Source organism: Carcharhinus amblyrhynchos, chromosome 11 (genome assembly GCF_965287045.1).
Source record: "Carcharhinus amblyrhynchos chromosome 11, sCarAmb.v2.hapA, whole genome shotgun sequence".
NCBI lineage: Eukaryota > Metazoa > Chordata > Chondrichthyes > Carcharhiniformes > Carcharhinidae > Carcharhinus > Carcharhinus amblyrhynchos.
Window position 1 is genome coordinate 49,646,439 of NC_137334.1, and position 23,439 is coordinate 49,669,877.

Genomic DNA, 23,439 nt, shown 5'->3' on the forward strand with positions numbered 1-23,439 from the left:
CAGCACCCTGTTTTTCAGATGCAGATCTGGCCAGGTTGCTGGAGTTGGTGGAGGAAAGGCAGGAGACCCTGTTCTCCCAGGAGGTCACCATCCCAGAGGAAAAGATGGAAATGCAACCTGGGAGGTGGTGGCAGCATGTGTTAATGCCAGGGCACTGGCCAGGAGAACCAGGAAGGAGTGCCGCAAGAAACTGAATGATCTCATCTGGGCAGCAAATATGAGCGTTTTACCTCATTCAGCATCTTCCCCCTAAATGACCCTCAGATCCCCCCCCCACCCGCAGCACCCTCAGCCCCTCACCCCCAAGCACTTCCCTTCTCCCTCCCAAGAGTACCACAATGCTTAACTCTCTGTGGCCACCCCCTGAAACCCTGTAGGATTCGTGCCATCAGATTTTACATGGCTCCTTCTGTCCCCACAGGAGAGGAAAACCCGTAATTGCTGGGAGAGGGTGAAGGCAAGGGGTGGAGTATCTGAGATCCGGGTCTGCAAACACTTTGAGGAGCAGGCGCTGGAGCTTTTGGGAGAGGAGGGGATGGGGACCATCAGTGACAGCATGGTCAGGCTGGAGGATAGAAGTGAGCAGCTGCCAATCCTCCTCTTGTTGTAGAAATCTCAAGTAAGTTGGAAACAGCCCATTTTCTCTCCCTCCTTTTCACTTACCCTTGTGTCCTGTGTTGCTGGAAGGGACCCAGATGTGCCTGGGCTATCTGGCATTGCCGTCGCCAATGCTAATCCCACTAATCCTGCCCCTGACAGCTCAGAAGACACTTCGGAGGAAGCCAATGAAGGAACCTCCTAGGCCGGCACCAGTTTTGCATCAGCTTCCACCTCACAACTCACCATCGCACAGACTCTCACATCAGTGAGTTAAGTTAGTGGCGAGGCATCTGGGTCACTTTCTGGTGCGCATGACACATCTGATAATGTACATCAGGTGGAGGAGGGAATGTCTGAGCTCTTGGCAAGTGAGGGCCTGCCAGGGGCGAGGACTCAACTGGCCCCAGGCTACAAGCTAGGCCTCTGAGATCACTTGTCCCTCAGCTGCTGGAGTTGCAGCAACAGTGCCAGGGAATGCAGGAGGAGCTGACAGCATGAGTGGCAGAGTCCAAGCGATGGCCAAGTCACAGCAGGCCACGGCAAAGTCCCAGAGGGCAATGGCTGAGTCATAGCAGGCCACAGCTGAGAGCCTCAACAGACTTCCTGAGATTCAGCAGCCTATGGCTGAGGGGCTGCAGAGCTTGCAGGAGACCCAGTGGGATAGCGCCGAGACATAGTGGGCAGCAGCCTTTGAGAACTCGATCCAGTCACAGAGGGTCATGGCTGAGGAGCTGCAAAGCATGGCCCAATCTCAGAGGGCATTTATTGCTGCCATTGACAGGTGGCCCCCGACTCATAGAGCCTTCGCAGAGGGCTTGACTACCATGGTAAGAATACAGGTGGTCCTCCAGGATTGACAGGGCCAGGTGATGCTGGAACTTCTGGAGCTCACTGCAGAAACACCGCAGTCCCATGCAGTAACCCTGGGCCACAGAAGCCCTGAAGGTGGAGGAAAGGCTCGAGCCCACGTTGTGCCCTTCCACCCAGAAAATGGCGACTGTGGCTACATCTTCTGACTCTCCCCTTCCTGACACCAGGGCACCTCAGGGGCAGCAGGATGAAAAGGATGTCATGGATAAGTCTCTGACATCTGGCCCTCAAGGTCCAGGCCCTCCGGAGGATGATTGCCAAGGGCATCACAGGCCACGTGGCGTGGTAGGCAGCTGGCCACCTGCATCTCCAATGTACATCCTGGGGAGACACCAAGATGTAGTGGTAGGCTATGTAAGGTTAAGAAGTTGTAGCAGCACTAAGATGGCAAAAGTGTAGGACAACACTAGGTAGATAGAATATTAAAGTCTCATGTTCACATGTTTTTATATTATCACTTATTTTGAAAGCACTATTATTGGCAACAATAAGTGTTATTTCATCCTTCTCCTGTGACTAACTTGTCTCTAATCAGCCTCTAACAGGAATGTACCTACCCCGAAGGTCATCAGAGGGACCCTGCATACTCATCAGTGGGGGAGGCCCCTCAATGCACTGCTACTGAGAATAATTCACTGGCTACAGTGCACGGCATGCATTGGCAGTGACTTACAGAAACTGCCATGGCATCTGCAGAACCCATAAAAGATTCTCTCCACGATACCCCACCCACCCTGGTGCCCTGCTGTGACCCATGTGGGCCCAGGTGTCAGTATGCATGCGGAGCTCAGGTAGGAGTCAGACAAGTTTGCACCAGGGCATCATTACCATGGCGTATTGCAAGTCGTCATCATCCTCCTGCCTGCCACAGAAACTCACTAACAGCATACCCAGGCCCATCACTCTGGTGTTACAATGTTGCAGGAGATTGTAGGACACCAAGGGTGAGGGAGGGCGGGGAGAATAACCCAAGTGCGACAACACAGGCATCCAGTGACCGAAGCGTGTAGTGACCAGGGTCTCCCTTGTTGCTCTCACATGCCTGACCCTTGTTGCCACCAGCTCTCCAGTGCCTGGGTGGTGTTCTCATCGTCATGTTTTTCCTCCTGTTCCTCCTCCTCCTCCTGGGCGGCCTCCTCCCCAGAGATGCCTGGCTGGTTGGCCTTCACATCCTCCTCCTCAAAAAGGTCTTCTCACTGTTGTGCCAGGATACGTAGGGCACAGCACACCACCACAAATCTGGACGATATCGGGGGGCCTTGCCAGAGTGTCCAGGCATCGAAACTGCATTTTGAGGAGTCCTTTGCATTGCTCCACTATTGAATGTGTGATAACGTGGGCCTCATTATATCAAGTCTCCACATCAGTATCAGCTCTCCGCAGAGGCATCATCAGCGAAGTCTGAAGCAGGTACCCCATGTCCCCCATGAGTCATTCCTGCACCCTGGGCTCCTCAATACGAAACTGTCATGCACGCTGCTGGGGTGTCCAGCACAGATGTGCATGATATTCAGCTTATGTTCACACACCAACTGCACATTTATTGAATAGAAGCTTTTTCTGTTCATGAATCTTCCTGGATTCTTCACCCAGGGGATGACATGGGTGCAGTCTATAACTCCCTGTACATTTGGCATCCCCATGATGGCCGCAAATCCTGTAGCCCAGGCTTCCTGCTGGGCCTTTTTGAGGAGGAGGATGTGAAGGCCAACCAGCCAGGCATCTCTGGGGAGGAGGCCGCCCAGGAGGAGGAGGAGGAACAGGAGGAGGAAGAAAAGGAGGAAAAACATGACGATGAGAACACCACCCAGGCACTGGAGAGCTGGTGGCAACAAGGGTCAGGCATGTGAGAGCAATTTAATATACTATCAAGCCCAGGCATAGACGGCATCCGTGACTTACTTGACACAGTTATGGACAGATGGTTGGAAAATACCACAAAGGTCTCCACTGGTCTTGAAGGACCGGTGGCGTAAAGGTTTAAGACAGCCGTCAGTTTCACAGCCACTGGGAGTGGGTGCCTCCCCATGCCCTGAGGTGCCAGGTCCTGTAACGAATGACACAGACATTGCATTGTCTCCTTTTGGAGCTGGAGTCATCCAACAGTCCACACAATGTCCAACAGTTGCGCGAAGGACACTTTCATGTGAAACTGCTGGGGTCTCTGCTCCCTCCTTCTCCTGGACTTGAAACATTAACTCTGTTTTTGCTCTCTCCGAGATGCTGCCAGACTTGCTGAGATTTCCTAGCACCTCCTGTTTTTATTACGTAACAAGTTGCCTCTTGTACCAGAGGGACAGTAGTGTCCACAGTCTCCATTAACTGGAAGGCATTGTACATATAAATTGGTGCCAATGAATCCTATAATATTCTGATAGAGGACAATAAATTCTGTTTACGTGACAAAAATGGGAAATTGTTTGACAGCTTCTCACACTGGCTGATAAACAGAAATCATTAATATTTCCTCCCTCACTACATTTATCTGCAGACTCACAGAATTGTTACAGTGCAGAAGGGGGCCATTCAGCCCATTGTGTCTGCACTAGCTCTCCAAATGAGCAATTCATCTGATACCATTCCCTTGATTTCTCCCCAGAACACTGCATATTCTTCCTTTACAGATAACGAGTCTAATTCCCTTTGGATGCTTCAATTGAAACTGCCTCCACCACATTCCTAACCACTCTGCATGAAATGTTTTCCCATTTATCACTTTTGCTTTTTTTTGCCAATTATCTTAAATCTGAACCCTCTTATTCTCAGTCTGTTAACATACCAGAAGATCAACGTTGCCCTCAGCACAATTTTCTCTGAAGAAATCCCTGCTGACATTCTTTAATTAACCAACATTTGTCCATCCCATCTGATTATTAATTGTGCTGCTAATTATGGTTTCTCAAAGTTTCCTCATCACCAACTGATTGACCTGCTAGGTTTATCTTTACACCCTCTTTTTGACAAGCATGTAGCATTTGCAATTCTCCAGTTATTTGGCACCAACCCTGAGTCTAAGAAAGACTGAAAACTTCTGGCCAGTGCCTCTGCAATTTCCATTCTTATTTCCCTCAAAATACTTGGATGCATTTTATCTGATCCTGGTGCCTTATTTAAGCACAGGTAGCCTATCAAATGCCTCCTCCACATTAATTATAAACTCTTCTAGTGTCTGAATTATCTCCTCTTTCATTCTGACCTGGGGAACATCTTCTTCCTTGACAAAGACAAACGGGAGCAGTTTTGGACTGGATCCTTCAGAGACTGCAATTCTGCAGAGAATTTGTGTAATGTGTAATATGGTGTGGGGTTATTGACCATGTTAAGAAACTGATAAGGGATGCCTTTGCTGTAATTTAGTAATAGCTATCAACTAAATAATATTTAGTTGTATTGTTACACTATAAGTCTTAAAAATTGAAATCTTGCAGCTCCTGTAATTGATATTGGGGAATTCAAATGTCTTTTTAAAAGTTATTGGTCTCTACATGGTTATAAGAAATCGGAGGTTTTGCAAGATTTGAATGCTGACCTGGGTGAACTTTCCCAGATTTTAAATAAACAAGCGTTCACACTTACTTTCATTGAAGTCATTTAAAAGTTAATACAGCTAAGTCTATTGATCAGGCATTTTGGAAAAAGAAGGACCTATCTATGAATGCCCTATGACATTGACATAGGTTAATTTGAAAATAGTAGCAGAAAAATTAAAGATCGATTTAAAAGTCAGGGCTAAGAAGGTGGAGATTGACAAAGTATTAGCTCAACACCCGAATCTTGAAGGAAGAGAAAAGTAATTCTAATAACACCCAGGTTGAGTTAAATTAAGTTACAAATAAAACAACGGGAATTAGAAAAGTAATTGAGTAAACTTGAATTAGAAAAGAAAGGAAAAACAGAGATGTGTAAACTTGGACTCGAATTTCAAAGAGCATAGAAAAGAGGAGAAGGAAAAAAGATTAGAAGAGAAAAGCTTGCGTTTCAGAGAAAGAAAGTTGGAAAATTGCTTCTCAACAAAGAAAAGTTTAGGTTACACAAATAGGGACAGCAGGAAACCTTGGCAATTAACTCCTGGTTTTGATAAGGAATATTCGTCTAGTGCCTAAGCTCTGTGAGGAAGGTGTTAAAATGTATTTGTGTCATTTGAGAACATTGCTACAAAGCTACGATGGTCACAAGAAAATTGGACATTTTTATTGCAAGTGATGCACAGGGAAAGCATTAGCAGTTTATTCGTCTTTTTCAGATCTACAATCTAGTGATTGTAGAACCATAGGAAAGTTACAGCACAGAAGGAGGTCATTTGGCCCATCTTGTCCATGTCAACTTCAGAATACCCAGGTGCCCTTTCTAATCCTACATTCCTGCACTGGGCCCATAGCTGTGTAGCCTAATGCATTCAAGGTGCAGATCCAGGTATTTTTTAATAGAGTTTAGGGTCTCTGCCTCCACCACCAACTCAAACAGCAAATTCCAGACACCCACCGCCCTTTGCATTAAAAAGGTTCTTCCTCATGTTCCCTCTACACCTACTGCCACTTACCTTGAATCTACTTACCTTGTCCCCTGGTTCTAGAATTCTCCATTAAGGAAAACAATTTTATCCTGTCCACTCTATCTCTTCTCCAAAATTTTGTACATCTTTGTTAAATTATCCACAACTATTTTTGTTCTAAAATAACCCCAACCGATCTAACCTTTCCTCATGGCTATACTTTTTGAGCCCTGGCATCACTCTTGTTCTCTCTAGAGCAATTGCGTCCTTCCTGTAATATGATGACCAGAAATGCATACAATATTCCAGTTGAGGCCTCACCTGTGTATTTTACACAATTGCAACATTATATCCTTATGTTTATACCCTATACCTCTGCCAATGAAGGCGAGCATTAAATGTGCTTTCTTTGCAACCTTACCTACTTGAACTGCTGCCTTAAGAGAACATATTCACCACCAGTTAACAATTCCTTAAGGAGCTTGTTATGGGGCCTGTCCATTTGGGATTGAAATTTTCTCCTCCCCCCCCTTGATGGTCTTCTGCATATTAGTTGTTGTAGTTGCTGCAGGACCCATAAATTTTCCATGGAGTTGCTGTTTTTATCTAATCTGTGGGGCTAACAAGTGCTGACATGATCTCTGCTCTAAAGCCTCTATTCCTTGGCTTCTTACCACCTCATACCACCTTCATGACCTCATGAGAAGCCATCTTCTTTAACTGCCAAAGCAGTGGCAGCCCCCAATCTAGCCCATACCTGTAATTGTCACTGGCACCAGGCTGGCAGCTCTTGGCCTCTAATTGGGTGCTAAACTCGCCTCCTGGCTAATTAGGTCATTTGAATTTAATAAGTGTTACAAGCGCCACACAACATGGGAGCGGGATTGGGACTCAGAATTCCTTAGGCTGTTGAAAGTTTCTTTATGCTTTTCCATAAAAAACTCTAAATCGAAATGAATTTTGATCCGTATCATTAAAATGCTTTTCCACTGATATCACTTCCACCTGACCAAATTTATCCCTGAAAAGCAAGTCCAGAACTGTCCACTCTCTTGTTGGGCTCAGTAGGTGCTGGTTCTGCAACTCTGAATGCATTTTAAGAATTCTGCACTCTGTAGCCTATCCACCAGATTTATCCACATTTATATTAGGGTAGAAAACCCTTTCACCTGCACAACCTTCCACCTAATGTGTGTGGATATGGAATGTGTGGACATTCTCATAATGAATACTTTACATCAACTTACATGAAAGACAGTACCAAGCAAGCATTATAGTGAAGGAGTAATGTAAAATATTGGATATTAAATATAGCACCCTTGAAGCTGGCCCAGGTTAAAAGCCAGCTGCTAAGGGAAGAAAGGGGAAAAATTATGGCTCTGGCCATAATTTTCCAATTCTCTCTGACAACAGATGTGGTGCCCACAGGATTGCGAATTGCATTATTATTTAATAAGGGAGTAAGGGACAGCCTCAATAATTACAGGTATGTTAAGCCAACCTTGATGGTGAGCAATTTATTGGAAGAAATTCTGACCGGAATTCTGTGACCTCGCCTGCAGCTGGGATTCTCCAGTCCCGCTGCAGTGAATGGAGTTTTGGCTGAGCGCCAAATTCTCTGTTGTCACTGGCAATGGTACCAGGGTGAACGAGATCGGAGAACCCCAGCCTCTGAGGCTGAATAAATCATTGTTTAGAGAGGTAGAGATTAATAGAGGACAATTAATGGTGTATAGATTAAAGTAATTGGTAGAAGGATTACAGGGCAGTTGGAGTTATTTCCTCACCCAGAAGTGGGGATCTGGATCTTATTACTTGGTAAGTGTGGTAGAGGCAGAATCTCTGATCGCATTTAAAAAACACTTGGAAATGGACTTGAGATGCAGTAATCTACAGGACCAAGAGCACACGGTGGGATTAGAATGAATGGCTGCTTTTTGGCTGGCACTGACAATGGGATGATTGACCTCCTCCCAGGCTGCAAATCTTTCTATGTTACTATGAGTAACAAATAACTTCTGCTTATGTTAATATTTAATAGGGAGCACTCCCAAAACATTCAACAAATGTTTCTGATAGGTGGTCCTCATTACTTTTACCGACTTCACAATTTCATAAGATATTGCAAAATTTCAGAGCTGTTGAAATGGCAAATGTTTACTGACCAGTTTGAATGTCTGCTCATTTCTATAAACTATTGAAAGATTTCCCAGTCTTTTTTCAACTAAAGGGGTTGAAGTGCCCTTTACTTCACATTGCATATTTGTCTTCACAGTGACCATGTTAATAAATTCATATTGTTTTAACTTTTCCCCTAGGATACGATGAGCAAGAAATGAGACCATACCAAACAGTTATTGGGGGCGATTTTCCAACCATGCCATGCCTGGTGCAGATCGCATGATCCCAGAAAATAGCATGTGGGCCTAAAAATTGGTTTTGTGCCCAGCGCCTAATGGCTTGCAATCATCCCAGATCCTTCCTAATGGCGCAAACCTGACTGCAACAAAGAAGACATTCACCAAAGGTCCTTAACCACACCCTCCAAACGCACGAACACTTTCATCTAGAAGGACACGGGCGACAGATATATGGGAACATCACCACCTGAAAGTTCCCCTCCAAGCCAGTCGCAGTCGCTGGGTCAAAATCCTGGAAATCCATTCCTAACCTGCTGCGAGTGTACTGCAGTGTTTCAAGAAGGCAGCTTACTACCTACCAACTAGAGAGGGACAATAAATGCTGGCCAGCCAGTGATGCCCATATCCCACGATTGAATAAAAAAAAGGGCAATTGGCATATTTAAATCAGTATTTAAATATGCATAGCCTGTTCGATGCCGAATTCTCCCCATTCCCAGAACCTTCCGATCTTCGGGCTTGGCACAAGACCAGCAAAGCTAGGGGTGGGTGCCATTGATGCCCCTGGATGGTCAGGACATAGCTGAGTAATGGCCGTCTAGCACAGCCCACTTGACTGTGCCCACCTCAATGTCCTCAATGCCAAGGGGCAGGGCCTGAGAAGATGGGGTGCACTGTGCCAGGATGGTTGTACAGGGTGGTGTCATGACGGGGTGCAGCATGGGAGGGGTGGCATGTCGGGATCATGTTAGGGGCATGAAAGGAGGCCCACTAGGAAGGCTGCAATGCCCTGATGCTGGTGATCAGTGTCAGAGAGGGGGTGGCGTAACATGCTGCTGGTGGGGAGGAGAGGCGTTTTCTGATATCTGTGGGAGGAGGGAGAAGGTCTCCCAGTCCACTGTGAAATCTGGCGCTGTTCCAAAATGGTACCCAGTCGCTTTGCAGCTGGGTGGACTTGCATGTTTAGGCCCTGTCCCTTCCAGAACCGGTGCACAACTCGCCACTTTCCCAAAAATGGTTGTGCGTGAGATGATTATGGTCCGGACTGCACTGGACAGACCAGCACGGATCGCTTCATTGTTCTTGCTGTTGTGACATTTAGGGTAGAATTTTCTGATCATTCTTGCTGGCGGGATTTTCTGATCCTGCTGCAGTCAATGGAGATTTGGCTGAGTGCCAAATTCTCCGACTTCACTTGCAGCGGTGGCAAGGTATGAATGGCCAGAAAATTCCGCCTTCGTTTTTTTCTGGGAAAATCATGGCCATTAAGCAGATTGATGAGGTTGAAAATTTGCAAAGCCATTTTACTTCCACTGCAGGCACTGCATTTTAACAGTGTAACAGGCTATTTGAGCAATTACTCAAAGTTCCCAAATTGTCACCTTGAGTGAGGCAGCAGTCTTAAAATACTGTCTGACAGCATATCAAAGCTACATGAATCAAAAAAGCAAAGTTTAAAAACTCAGTTAAACCTGTGGAGCAATTGCAACCCATCTTTCAAATGGTGTTAAACACTTATAGCTTCGGTAATGCCTCAAAATTGAGCAAAGTTAATGACAGCTAATGCTTTCAAAAAGATTAAATATAACTTGCCATTAAAAATGGGAGCCTGTTCTGCTATTTAATTCGATCTCAAGTCTACTAATCCACCTTTATTCCATATCCCTCGGCAATCTTACCTGATAAAAATCCATCAGTCTGAGTTTCAGTTGATCCATTATCCACAACTTTTTGGGAGAAAAGATTCTACATTTTCACTACTTTTTATGACCCCTGATTTTACCCCTAAATGGTCTCACTCTAATGTTATTTCCCTTTGCCTGGATTCCCACGCCACAAGAAAGTTCCTGCATCTACCACCTCACATCTCTTTATCTTTTAAAACATGCCCAAAACTGAATGCATTAATCCAACTGGAGTCTAACCAAACTCTGGACAATAGAAGTATGAGTTCAGTACTTGTATATTACAGCTGGGATCTTATTACCATAATGTACATTTTGCTCACACATCTCCAGAATGGACTACAAAAGTAACAATCATGTATTCTTTTCAGTACTTATTGACTGAAGTAGAATTCTAAGTACAGAAACTGGCCCAGACGGCACGTGCCACCAACTTTGAAGGAAGCTGCCGACAAAGATCTAACTATCTCTGCAATGTGGACTTCACATTTGCTGACATTTATTTGATTCTGGCACCAACTCAGGGTATCTCCAAGCATCAGCATTATTAATATCATTGAGCAGGGTAACATTGAAAAATTCTCAGACAGCAAACAGAAAGTAAAAAGCACTGATTATCCATCATTTTTTATAAATTTTACAGAGTGATGTAAAAAATGTAGCATATGAATTAGGGGCTGAAATATTATAATTTAATTTTATAAATTTAAAAAAACCTAAGGAACTTCTAACCTTATGGAAAAAATATTGGCATTACTCCGAAATAATGTTAGTATTTCAGGGCCAGAGAGTTATTCAGAAATTTTGGCTTAGCCATTAAAACCCTAATTACACCAAATTAACAAGGTGTAATTTTTGGAGTTTTTTTTGTCAGGATGCAGTGCCTAAGCAGTGCTGGGGGCAGTGCCCAGGTACTGGCTCAGCATGACCCTCTCCCTGCTGGGGGAAGTACTCACCTGTGCACCTCTGGCATAGTTCTGCTGGGTTCTGCTCACTAGATGCATATCGTGGAGGACCTGTTGTAAGGATGCCCCAACTTGAGTGGACATTCTAACAGCTGGGGTTGGGGGGCACTATCAGGCGTAAAGGCCTTATAGTTATATATAAATACATTCAAATGGAGACCCCGACATTGAAATTTAGGTTTCCAGTTATGCCATTGGCGGGAGTGCGGGGACGATCGGAGTGGGAAATCCCGCATTTTAGGATTCCGTGGGGTTTTCTGCTCCAACTGCCAATCTCACCCCCTTCCTCCCCAAAATGGAAATGGAAAATTCCCCCCAATGTTTATGAAGCTTTTTGAAACATTTTACTACAATAAAATATAACATAAGCATTTTCACATCAGTTATTATGAATTTACAAGTATTTTCTGAGAAGTGTAGTTAAATAAGCTAATTGCAATCGAGGAACTTTTTATGTCTTTCATTACAAGCTACAAGTGCTTACCATCGAGTTCATAGCAAAGTGGTTGTGCTGAGCCTGTAGATCCAAAGCATGCTGGTAACTCACTCCAATCTCAGTATGACTCTGAAGGAACAATTGCTTGTTGTGACTGATCCAGTCAAACATCTGAATTAAAGAAAAAGAACTGGTTAGAGCAGATTGTGAGATGAAATTTGATCTCAAGTGTTTACAGGCAATTGGCACACATTCCAAATGTAGGAAAGAGAAAGGTGAATTGGCAAAAGCAAAACTAGAGAGAGTTATGAGAGCAAGCGAGCCTGAGGGAAAGGAACAGAGAAGAAAACAAAAAATATGATCAATGGAGAGAGAGATGGATGGAAATTTTTTGATCTTCAGGATTCCCAGTATAATAGCCAATTTCAAGTTCTGAGGTGTTGAATCATGTGTCCAAAATAAAAATTGCTGCATTCATGTACTAAATTACTATGATTTGCCCAAGAGTAATGGTTTGATCTTCACTCAGCCACGTTTGTTTTATATACATTTTACTGACAGATATAATCAAGTTTACTAATGAGACAACATACTGAGATGTGGAGAACTTTGTTTCCCAAAATTCAGTGGACATTACCTCACAGCTATCTGAAGAATTTGGGAATGTTTGCCACAGAGCTCCATTCAGCCTCTTCATTGATTGAACCATTTGAAAGATCCAGTTGTCTTCAGAATTAAACCTAGTTCCACCACACCTCCATCTGGAGGCAGAAATTAGGTCTCATAATAAAATGTGTCTTAGGCCCAACCACCTTCAGCTGCTTCATCAATGATCTTCCTTCCATCATAAGGTCAGAAGTGGGGATGTTCAATATCATTCTAGACTCCTCAGATACAGAAGACCATAAGACATAGGAGCAGTATTAGGCCACTTGGCCCATCGAATCTGCTCCGCCATTCAATCATGGCTGATTTTTTTCTCATCCTCATTCTCCTACCTTTTCCTCATAGCCCCTGATCCCCTTATTAATAAAGAAGCAGTCCATGTCCAAATGCAGCAAGACTCCGATAATATCTAGGCTTGGGCTGGCAAATAGCAAGTAACATTCACGCCACACAAGTGCGAGGCAGTGACCATCTCCAACAAAAGACGATCTAACCTTCACCTTTATCATTCAATGGCATTACCTTTGCTGAATCCCCCGCTATTAATTTTCTGGGGGTTTGCATTGGTCAGAAACTGAACAATATAAATACTATGGCTACCAGAGCCGCTCAAAGGCTAGGAATCCTGTGGCAAATAACTCATCAAAGTTTGTCCATCATCTACAAGGCAGTAGTGTATTGGAATACTCTCCACTTAACCTGGATGAATGCAGCTTGAACAACATTCAAGAAGTGCAACACTATCCAGGACAAAGCAGCCCACCAATGAGGTAGATTGTTAGCCCTTCCACCAACATTCCATCCCTCTATCACCAATGAACAGTGGAGCTGTGTGTGCCATTTACAAGATGCATTGCAGGAACTCACCAAGGTTACTTAGGCAGCACCTTCCGAACCCACGACCACTACTATCTAGAAGGACAAGAGCTGCAGTTACCTGGGAACACCACCACCCGAATGTTTGCCTCCAAGTCACTCAACATCCTGACTTGGAAATATATCATCATTCCTTCACTGTCACCAGGTCAAAATCCTGGAAATCCCTAACAGCAAAGCGGGAGTACCTCAGGGACTGCTGTGGCTCAGGAAGGCAGCTCACCAGCACTCTCAAGAGCAACTAGGGAATGGGCAATAAATGTTGGTCTAGCCAGCGACTCCCATATCCCATAAATATATTTTAAAAATGCAACAGTCTAAATATCTTTACAAATATGACCTGGCAGATGCATGGAGGTGAAAAATGGAGGAGAGATTTTTACTCCCTTTAGTGCTTGACCAATTTCTTATCTTCAGCTTTCAGTGAGCTGGTCAGCTGCATTTAACTTCAATGGGACATTAATAATAAATCTTGAACTTATAGAGGTTCAACTGAAGTATTCAAAAGGGAATTAGACTGTTATCTCAAAAGAAAGAATGTGCAGGGTTAAGGGGAGAAGCAAAAGAATGGCACTCAACAAATTGTTCGTTTAGAGAGCCAATGCATACACGTTGGGCTATGGGCTGAATGGCCTCCTTCTGAGCTGTAACTGTGATTCTGTGCTCTTCTCTTTGAACAAACAGCAGCAGCATGATATGCCACTGTACTTTGACAGAGTGGAATTTCTCAGGGTCCAAAAGCCAATGATTGCATCCTTGTGGCCATATGTGCTTTCTTGGTCAATACCATGCATCAACAGAAAAGGAATCCACTCTTCAGATGCCAAGCTGTGGTGTACAAGCGGTTTTTAGGAGCTACCACAATGCCTTCATTTTCAGGCTATTCAATATGTCAGCAACCCTGATTGTGAAAGCTCTTGAGTGGTTTATCAAGATGACCATTCCATTTAAAGCAATGACTGATTGCACTTGTACAACTTCCCATGCCATTAGCTGAACATAACATTAACAAATTCTGCTCTGCTCTGTCACGAGAGACAAAATCACCAGGAATGTTCAAGTCTTGCTTCAGAAACCTAAATCAGGTTGGAGGTGCCCTTGCATTATAATGCAACTGGTGTCTCAAGAATCATGATTGTGTGCTGCCTGTTTCATAAATGTACTTTTACAAACTAGCTTCATCAAGAAAAGCCAGGAGAGAGAAAGCCCTGAAATTAGTAAGAGGAACAGCACAGCATCACAGAGTGGACAATGCATAGCCAGATGCAAGGGATAATCACGCCACTTCTTTTGATGAGGTCTCCTGCCTTGGACAATGTAATATCTATCTTAAGAACATAAGAAATAGGAGCAGGAGTAGGCCATCTAGCCCCTCGAGCCTGCCCCGCCATTCAATAAGATCATGGTTGATCTGTCGTGTCTCAGTTCCACATTCCCGCCCTCTCCCCATAAGCCTTAATCCCCTTGCCTATCAAAAACCTATCAACCCGCATCTTAAAAATATTTAGCGAGGCAGCCTCCACCACCTCAACGGGCAGAGAATTCCAGAGATTCACCACCCTTTGAGTGAAGAAGTTCCTCCTCAACTCCGTTCTAAACCGCCCCCCCTTTATCTGGAGGCTGTGCCCTCTTGTCCTACTGTCCTTTCTGAGCGGGAAGAGCCTCTCCACCTCTATCCTATCCATCCCATTCATCATCTTACATGTCTCAATGAGATCTCCCCTCATTCTTCTAAACTCTAACGAGTACAAGCCTAGTTTATTCAGCCTCTCCTCATAGTTCAACCCCCTCAACTCCGGTAGCAGCCTAGTAAACCTCCTCTGCACTCCCTCCAAGGCCAAAATATCCTTGCGTAAGTGCGGCGACCAAAACTGCACACAGTACTCCAGCTGCGGCCTCACCAGTGCCCTATACAGCTGCAGCACGACCTCCCTACTTTTATATTCAATCCCCCTCGCTATGAAGGCCAGCATCCCATTTGCCTTCCTGACCACCTGCTGCACCTGCAGGCTGGGTTTTTGCGACTCATGCACAAGGACCCCGAGGTCCCTCTGCACCGTCGCATGCTGCAGTTTTTCGCCATGTAAGTAATAATCCTTCCTACCATTATTCCTACCAAAGTGGACAACTTCACATTTGCCAACATTAAATTCCATTTGTCAGTTCCTGGCCCATTCGCCCAGACTATCTAGATCCTTCTGCAGATTCTCCACACCCTCCGCACAATTTGCCGTTCCACCAATCTTGGTGTCATCAGCAAATTTCGACACCATACACTCGGTTCCCTCCTCCAGATCATCTATATAAATGGTAAATAGCTGAGGCCCCAGCACCGACCCCTGGGGCACTCCACTAGTCACCAACTGCCAATCCGAATAGCACCCATTGACCCCCACTCTCTGCCTCCTATTTGACAGCCAATCCCCTATCCACGCTAACACCCTACCCCCAACTCCATGTCCCCTGACCTTCTGCAATAACCTCTTGTGAGGTACCTTGTCGAACGCCTTCTGAAAATCAAGAAACACCACATCCACCAGCTCTCCTCTATCCACCGCCCTAGACACATCCTCATAGAACTCCAATAAATTCGTCAGACACGACTTCCCCTTAATGAAACCGTGCTGTGTCTGCTCTATCAAACAATTCTCCTCAAGATGCCTCGCTATTTTCTCCTTGATCACGGATTCTAACATTTTACCTACAACAGACGTTAAACTAACCAGCCTATAATTCCCTGCCTTTTGCCTGCCACCCTTCTTAAACAATGGTGTCACATTAGCCGTTTTCCAATCTTCCGGCACTTCCCCGGAATCCAGCGACGTTTGGAAAATAATCACCAAGGCATCCACTATCACCTCCGTCATCTTGTCTATAATTCCATCTTGTCTATAACTTCCCCTATCCTGTAACAAAATCAGGTTTTTCCTCAGCATTTCACTCAATGTTGGTCATCAAACTATTTGACATAAATCATTTTCAAACCTTGCTAAGACCAAGGTTTCTGCATCGACAATATTGACCCAACAAAATTTAAATGCAAAGCCAGCATGTGTGTTATCTATTGCTTTTCTCATTGTACCAGAGTGATTTTGAGTCCACACTTTCCATTTGTGGGAATGGTGGCATGGTGACACAGTGGTACAGTGGTTAGCACTGCTGCTTCACAGTGCCAGGGATCCATCCGGTTTCATGTCCAGCCTCAGGTGACTGTGTGGAGTTTACATGTTCTCCCTGCGTCTGCAAGTGTTTCCTCTGGGTGCTCCAGTTTCCTCCCAGAGTCCAAAGATGTGTGGATAAGATTGATTAACCATGGTAAATTGTCCCTTAGTGTCAGGGGATTAGCAGGGTAAATGCACGGGGATATGGCCCGGTTGGGATTGATGTCGGTGCAGGTTCGATGGCCAAAGGGCCTCCTTTTGTGCTGTAGGGATTCTATGATTGTATCAAAATCCAGAGAGCACAATCTGTTCTGGCAAATATCTGAGCTCTGACCTTAACAGCCCGTCACCAGTGGAGTGGTGTGAAACACTTCGCGGGACCACAGTAGACTCATTTTACTGCATTAGCATGTCATTAGCAAGTACCCTCTGTGGGACATCCCCTTCCCCCTCCTCACTGGATGCCAGTGCCATTGAAAGCAGGTTCACCTAGACATGAATCTCTTGTAGTGGTCTTCCTGGTGTCGTAAAGATCAATAAAGCCCGGGAGGAGAGGAATATGGCCAGGCAGTGGCCTGGCAATGTCTCCTGGCACTGCCCCTTGGCATAGGTTGACCATGTATCTTGATTTGATTTATTATTGTCACATGTATTAACATTCAGTGAAAAGTATTGTTTCTTGCACGCTACATAGGCAAAGCATACCATTCACAGAGAAGGAAACAAGAGTGTAGAATGTAGTGATACAGTCATAGTTAGGGTGTAGAGAAAGATCAATTTAATGCAAGGTAAGTCCATTCAAAAGTATGACAGCAGCAGGGAAGATGCTGTTCTTGAGTCAGTTGGTACATGACCTCAAACTTTTGTATGTTTTTCCTGATGGAAGAAGGTGGAAGAGAGAATGTCCAGGTTTCATGGGATCCTTAATTATGCCGGCTGCTTTGCAAAGGCAAAGTGTAGACAGAGTCAATGGATGGGAAGCTGGTTTGCATGATGGATTGGGCTACATTCATGACCTTTTGTAGTCTTGGGCAGAACAGGAGCCATACCAAGTTGTGATACAACCAGAAAGATTGCTTTCAATGGTGCACGTGTAAAAGTTGGTGAGAGTCACAGCTGACATGCCAAATTTCCAAATTCACCAAATTGTGACAAAAATCTGAAGGGCCCCAGTGGGAACCTCATGGAGGAGGGTTCATTTAGATGTGATGGTGGCCAGGAGCAGATGGAGGAGTAGGAGACACTGGTGATGGACTTTGAAGGGTGGGGGGTGGTGGAGGTGGGTGCTGGCTCAGACTATGGTCAGGGGGAGATGAGATAGGAAGGAGCTGGTGATCGAGTTTGGTGGATAGAAGAGACCAATGCTGCAGAGGGGGGTGGGATGGGGAGAGAAGTGCTGACTCTGATTGAGGATGGGGAGAGGGTCCCCGAGACCTCCATGATGGGTTAGGGAGGAGGTTAACTCAGGTTGAGTAAAGCTGGTGCCCTGAGAAAGGTGGCGTCTGAGAGACGTGCATTGACCAGGCTAAATTCTCCCTCTGTATACCTGAACAGGCGCTGGTGTGTGGCGACTAGGGGATTTTCACAGTAACTTCATTGAAGTGTTAATGGCAGCCTAATTGTGACAGTAATACATAAACTTTAAAGATGGCACCCTGATCATTCAGCAGCGGGAGTTTAACTGGGGTGCTGACACCCTGCCCCTCCTGTAGGACGGTCTGAAACACGGCCCCTTGATTTTTATTGGCGGAGTTTCAGAAGACCTAGAGAGAAAACTGACTGGTTTCTCTGGAGAGAAAGATGTCAGTTTTCTTGCCGGAAACAGCACTCTGCCATTCTTTGATAAGATTTTTGTTAATGGTGAAACTAATTTTGGTTGTTTTGCTAGGTGCTATTGAATGGCACGACAACATTAGATGCTTGGCTACTATGATTCAAATATAGTTTCTGGGATTGGAGTGGACGATCTTACAACAGCTGTAAAGTCCTGAGGTGGGTCAGCTGCATTCTGTTCCCTATCCTCTGCTCATGAGTGTAAACGGGTTTATTTCGGGACAGCCTGTCCCTCCAAGTGGCTGGGAGTTCTGGTCGTAAAATTGACACAAAGACACAAACTCAAATTACATGCATAATGATTGGAATGTGAGTCTTTACAGTAATCAATTCTTAAAGGTACAGACAATGTGACTAGAAAGAGCTTTAAGCACAGGTTAAAGAGATGTGTATTGTTTCCAGACAGGACAGTTAATGAGATTTTGTAAGTCCAGGCAAGTTGTGGGAGTTACAGATAGTGTGACATGAACCCACGATCCCGGTTGAGGCTGTTCTCATGTGTGCGGAACTTGGCTATCAGTTTCTGCTCAGCGACTCTGCGCTGTTGTGTGTCCTGAAGGTCGCTTTGGAGAATGCTTACCCAAAGATCAGAGGCCGAATGCCCATGACCGCTATAGTGTTCCCCAACAGGAAGAGAACAGTCTTGCCTCGTGATTGTCGAGCAGTGTTCATTCATCCGTTGTCGTAATGTCTGCGTGGTCTCCCCAACGTACCAAGCCTCGGGACATCCTAAGTTTGTGTCCTTGTGCCATTTAAATTAAGTTTGTGTCTTTGTGCCATTTTTACGACCAGAATTCCCAGCCACCTGACGAAGGGACAGGCTGTCCCGAAAGCTTGCGGCGTTTGCTACAAATAAACCTGTTTGGACTTTAAACAGGTGTTGTGGGATTTCTTTGTGTTTCACCTCAGTCCAACGCCGGCATCTCCACATCACAAGTGTAAATGAACAGAAGAGTGGCCTGTCCTTGGGGCCCTAACAAAAGTTACTGGAGGGGCAACATTAGAATTTGAGCTGGCAGCAGCATGAATTTTCAACGTGGAGACAGGAAGAACTCTGCTCAGTTGAACTTCTGGGCCCTATGTCTAATCAATTGAGGAGCAACTTACTATAACCCTCCAAGTGACAATATCTCCTTTCCCATGTTCAAGCTTTTCTTGACCACTTTTTAAAAATATATCTTTTTATGTAATGTGGGCGTTGCTGGCTAGGTCAGCATTTATTGTCCATCCCTAATTGCCCTCAAGAAGCCGATGGTGAGCTGCTCTGTATGTCACTCAGCCATTTATATCAGACCCTCTGGTGATGTTCGGTACGCTCTGATTGAGGAGCAATGGTGATACTTGGCTCTTTTAGCTGTTGGAAGTGTTTAAATCCTACAGAAGCCCACTAAATTCCATTGTTCAACAGGTGAGGCATCTCGATAGTTTGGGCTTACCTAAAATATCCTCATGAAGTTGTCAATGGAAAATGCAGTGGGGTCAGTGTTAGCATAATTGGGTGTGCCCTGCCCTATATCTTGGTGTGATCATGCTACTGTGGAAAATCCAGGCTAATATGTCAGATCTGTTCATTTATATGGTGTACAAACTGAAATATGCAGTACCTGCTTTTTCAAAGAAAATCACCTTGCAATGTATCTTACTTATATTACAACACAGAGTCACCTAAAAAGTTCAGAGACAACCATTCCCCCAACCCCCAATTGTCTAACACCAGCCAGCGAAGACTGCCATCCTGGTTGCTTGGCATAAGCCTCTTCCTCCGCTGGTCAAGTCTCAGCAATGGCAGGATGAGGCCATTAGTTTGGCACTTAAGGGTTTCAATTGGCCCATAGCCAGGTCAGTCTTCTAATTATTCTCCCGCCTCTGGCAAATTTGTAGCAGGTAGGGGGCAGGCACATTGCTGTTGGCATCTTTTTCATCCCCTGCCACACACACACACACGTCAACTTGCTGCCAGAGGGGTGTAAAATCCAGCACAAGGAGTTTTAATCCTGTGATGAATGAATAAGTCATGGACTCCTTTAATTGCATGACATTATACGTAGATTGGTTAAAATGCGACCTTTATTCATTTAGTGGAGATGATCAATGCAAGGTGAAGGAATATAATGGTTTAGCCTTGATGATAATAACACCTTGCAGTTCCATAAGAGAGCGATAATTCCATCTAAAATAGCTGGAGTAAGTCATTTTGCAAGAACTGATGTGGCCTCTAATGAAATACCTAGGCTGAGTAAAATTTCTCGAATAAGACACTAATGAAACTTGACAGAGCATGAGAAAGCAATTATTTTTGTTGTCAGTGGACCTACAGGTGACCAAGTCAGGACATTATTGTATCTCCTTAACAAAACCTGATGTGTTTCATTAGACTGTTGGACAAATATAAATGATGCCAAGAATCAGAGAAAAACAGCAAATAGTCTTAAAGTTACATAGTCAATTTGTTCACTTAACTTGTCAATGGTTAAACATCTTACAAAAAAGATGCATATACAGTTGTCATGGATGCAAATAGAACAGATTAGAGAGAATTATGAAATCTCCAAGGAAATATTGAAGGATGCATCAAGACCTCAGCCAGTGGGAGGTTTCACATTTACAAATAGAGGCTGTGGTTTAAAAGATTTGGGACAAAGACAGAAATATTTTTATCTTGCATTTTTTGATACAGTTCTGAAATTCAGTATGTTTATAACAATGTACAACAAGGATAGGATGGTATTTATAGAAAAACTGAATAACTACACTTGATACACCAGCGAAGTTTTTGATAAATAATGGAGGTGAATTGCTCACAAAGAGTTCAGAGATATATGTGAGATTGTGGCTATCATAATCATGAATACAATGGCTAAAAGTCCTTTCAGCAATGACCTTTGCAAAATAAATAATACTGTGATTGCTGAAACAGTGCATAAAATGTTGGCAGATTAGCATGGGCAGTTCATGCAAAGAATTCTCTTCAGATGATTGGAGTCCTTGTCAACTAACCATTGGGTGAAATCTTCAATTACCTTCTATTCTTTGTGATAATCCTCCTGGTCCTGAAGCTACTAAAATTAGTTCCCTTTTTTTCTGACCATTTAAATACTTAACAAACAAGGAGGCTTTATTCAAAGTTGACGTATCAGAGAAAATTCAGAGAGCACCAAGATGATCTGAGACAGTGTTTGATTCGGGAGATTTTGGATACTATAAAAAGAGAGAACCGGGGAAGTGAAAGTGTCCAGGTAAAGGTATTGGGTGGTTATGATAAAATGGTACTTATCAAACATGGTAGCCAAACTGTCAAGATTCATTCCTCATGATTAATGAGAATTACCTATAAAATCTTAGATTCTGAGCAGCTGCTAGAAATAAAAGAGGTACACAGTAGATGAAGAGCTGGGTAGTGATAATTTAAGTGATCATCACACACATTACAGAGTTATATACAGGACAGTTATCCATAGTCCGTACATGGGTGACATATGGTCCAGAGGAATATAATGAATAAAGAGATGTGACCATTGTGAAACATGCAAGAAAGCTATGGTAAGTTTACACTTTGGTTGAACTTTCAGGCTAATGGTCGAGAAGTGAGGTTCATGGACAAGCAGAATAAGGGGAAAGAGTGGAAAAAGTGAGACCATGTTCGGAAAATAATCATGAATTGCAGAAACAACCCTCCAGTGGTGCAGGTTACTGCCATTATGGAATTAGTCCCAACAAACAAATGCACACAAGTAGAGGTCATAGCTTAAATAAACCAGGCAATAAAATAAAGTCCACAGAACAGTCATGTAATATTGGGTCCTCTTGATCATGAGGTTTTGGTACTGTCAATAAACTTGAGGATAAACTAATAATAGAGTCAAAACAAGGATAGTAGATAGTTGGTGAGAATTTGGAGTTTAATCTTAGGTACCAGATAAAGGTCAACCAGCTTTGTCGCATAACTGGATTTGGTCTGCAGAAGTCCTAAAGTGAGGCTGGTTACCAGGGGCTTTGAAGAATGGCTGGATGATAAAGATATTAGAGTGGATTCTCCCATAGCTGTAAAAATAATCTTAAAATCCTTTCTTGGCCACATATTTATGGAGGGGGAAGTCATTTGACATAAAAACCGCGTTGTTGCAAGGGAATACTTCTCAGAAAGAAGTGCATCTGAAACCATTCGCAAAGGAAGCAGATGCAGAATGAAAAATATGGAAACTAAACAAATATGTCGATGGCCTGAATGATGCTTCCAGTGTGGTATTTTTCACAGAATTCTGTGCTGCTGTAAATAGGTTGTGTTCAACTAAAAGCAGATTGTGCAATGTTTTATTAATACCATAAGGGAAAACTTCCAGACAACATCATGATGCATATTGATGATTTCTTATGGGTGTTATTGTGGAATTTGAGAAATGTATTACTAATAAAACTGGAGTAGAATTTAAATTTGGGAGTCAGGTTTTTGGGGCTTTTAAATAAATTGATTTAGACGTTTAAAAATATTAGCATTTGAATAACAATAAATCAACAATCCTATTTCGAAAGTGCCATTCCCACCCAAATAACTGTTACAGACCATCACAGAAAGATCATCTTACATCTAAAGAGGAGACTGAGCATTTTGTGAAACTTAAATGGTCTGTTAACTTGTTTGTTCTCTCAGATTAGGCCACATGTTCGTTTTGATGTGTTAGAATTAAGAGCTTCAATTAAACATCTTAACATGGAGGATATTTTATGGGCATGTAAAACACTATGAAAATTAAGTTAGGAAAAGTATGTACTTATGTTTCAATCTTAGGATGGTCCATAGAACAGAAAATTTGATATCTTGTGTTATCATAGAAACATAGAAGATAGGAGCATGAGGCCATGTGGCCCTTCAAACCTGCTCCACCATTCATCATGATCTTGGCTGGTCGTCCAACTCAATAGCCTAATCCTGTTTTTTCCCCATAACCTTTGATCCTATTCGCCCCAAGTGCTATATCCAGCCGTCTCTTGAATACACTTGAATCACATGCTAATCTTCCTGATGGATTTTTAGTAAAGCTGGTTTCATAAATACTCCTGATAGGTGAGAATGAGGAAAGTTGTCTTTATTTGGGAAGCTAAGAAAATAGGAAGAGTTGTTAACGATACTTTGGCTATTGAAATACTGGTTGGAATTTTCCTCATGCTGGCTGGAACTTCTGGGTCCTGCCAATGGCGCACCCCTGCTGTGGGTTTTCTGGCGGCATGAGGTGCAGTCAGTGGGAAATGCCATTGATGACAGCGGCACCAGAATATCCCATTGCTGGTGAACAGTGTGCTACCTCCCACTTCAGGAAACACACTGCAGTAAAGCCAGAAATTTTCCCCACACCCCCCACAGGTTCTTGTGGAGGTAGTGGATATGGAATTTTAATTGTCATATATTTTAAGTTACATTCTGTTTAACTGGGGCAGTGAAGATAGTATACCCATTGAGATATTATGTGGCTAATTATTCATTGCGGGACAATGTGTGC

At 43.8% G+C, this 23,439-nt stretch overlaps 1 protein-coding gene across 3 annotated transcripts in view; it reads right to left on the reverse strand.

Moving 5' to 3' along the window:
- Positions 1-23,439, reverse strand: part of kalrna (kalirin RhoGEF kinase a) — a 754,589-nt gene that overhangs the window by 359,913 nt on the left and 371,237 nt on the right. For all 3 annotated transcript variants that reach the window (XM_080199056.1, XM_080199055.1, XM_080199058.1), the window contains exon 6: positions 11,457-11,579. In XM_080199056.1, the coding sequence (XP_080055182.1) occupies positions 11,457-11,579 (123 nt within the window). The remainder of the gene's footprint in view (positions 1-11,456; positions 11,580-23,439) is intronic.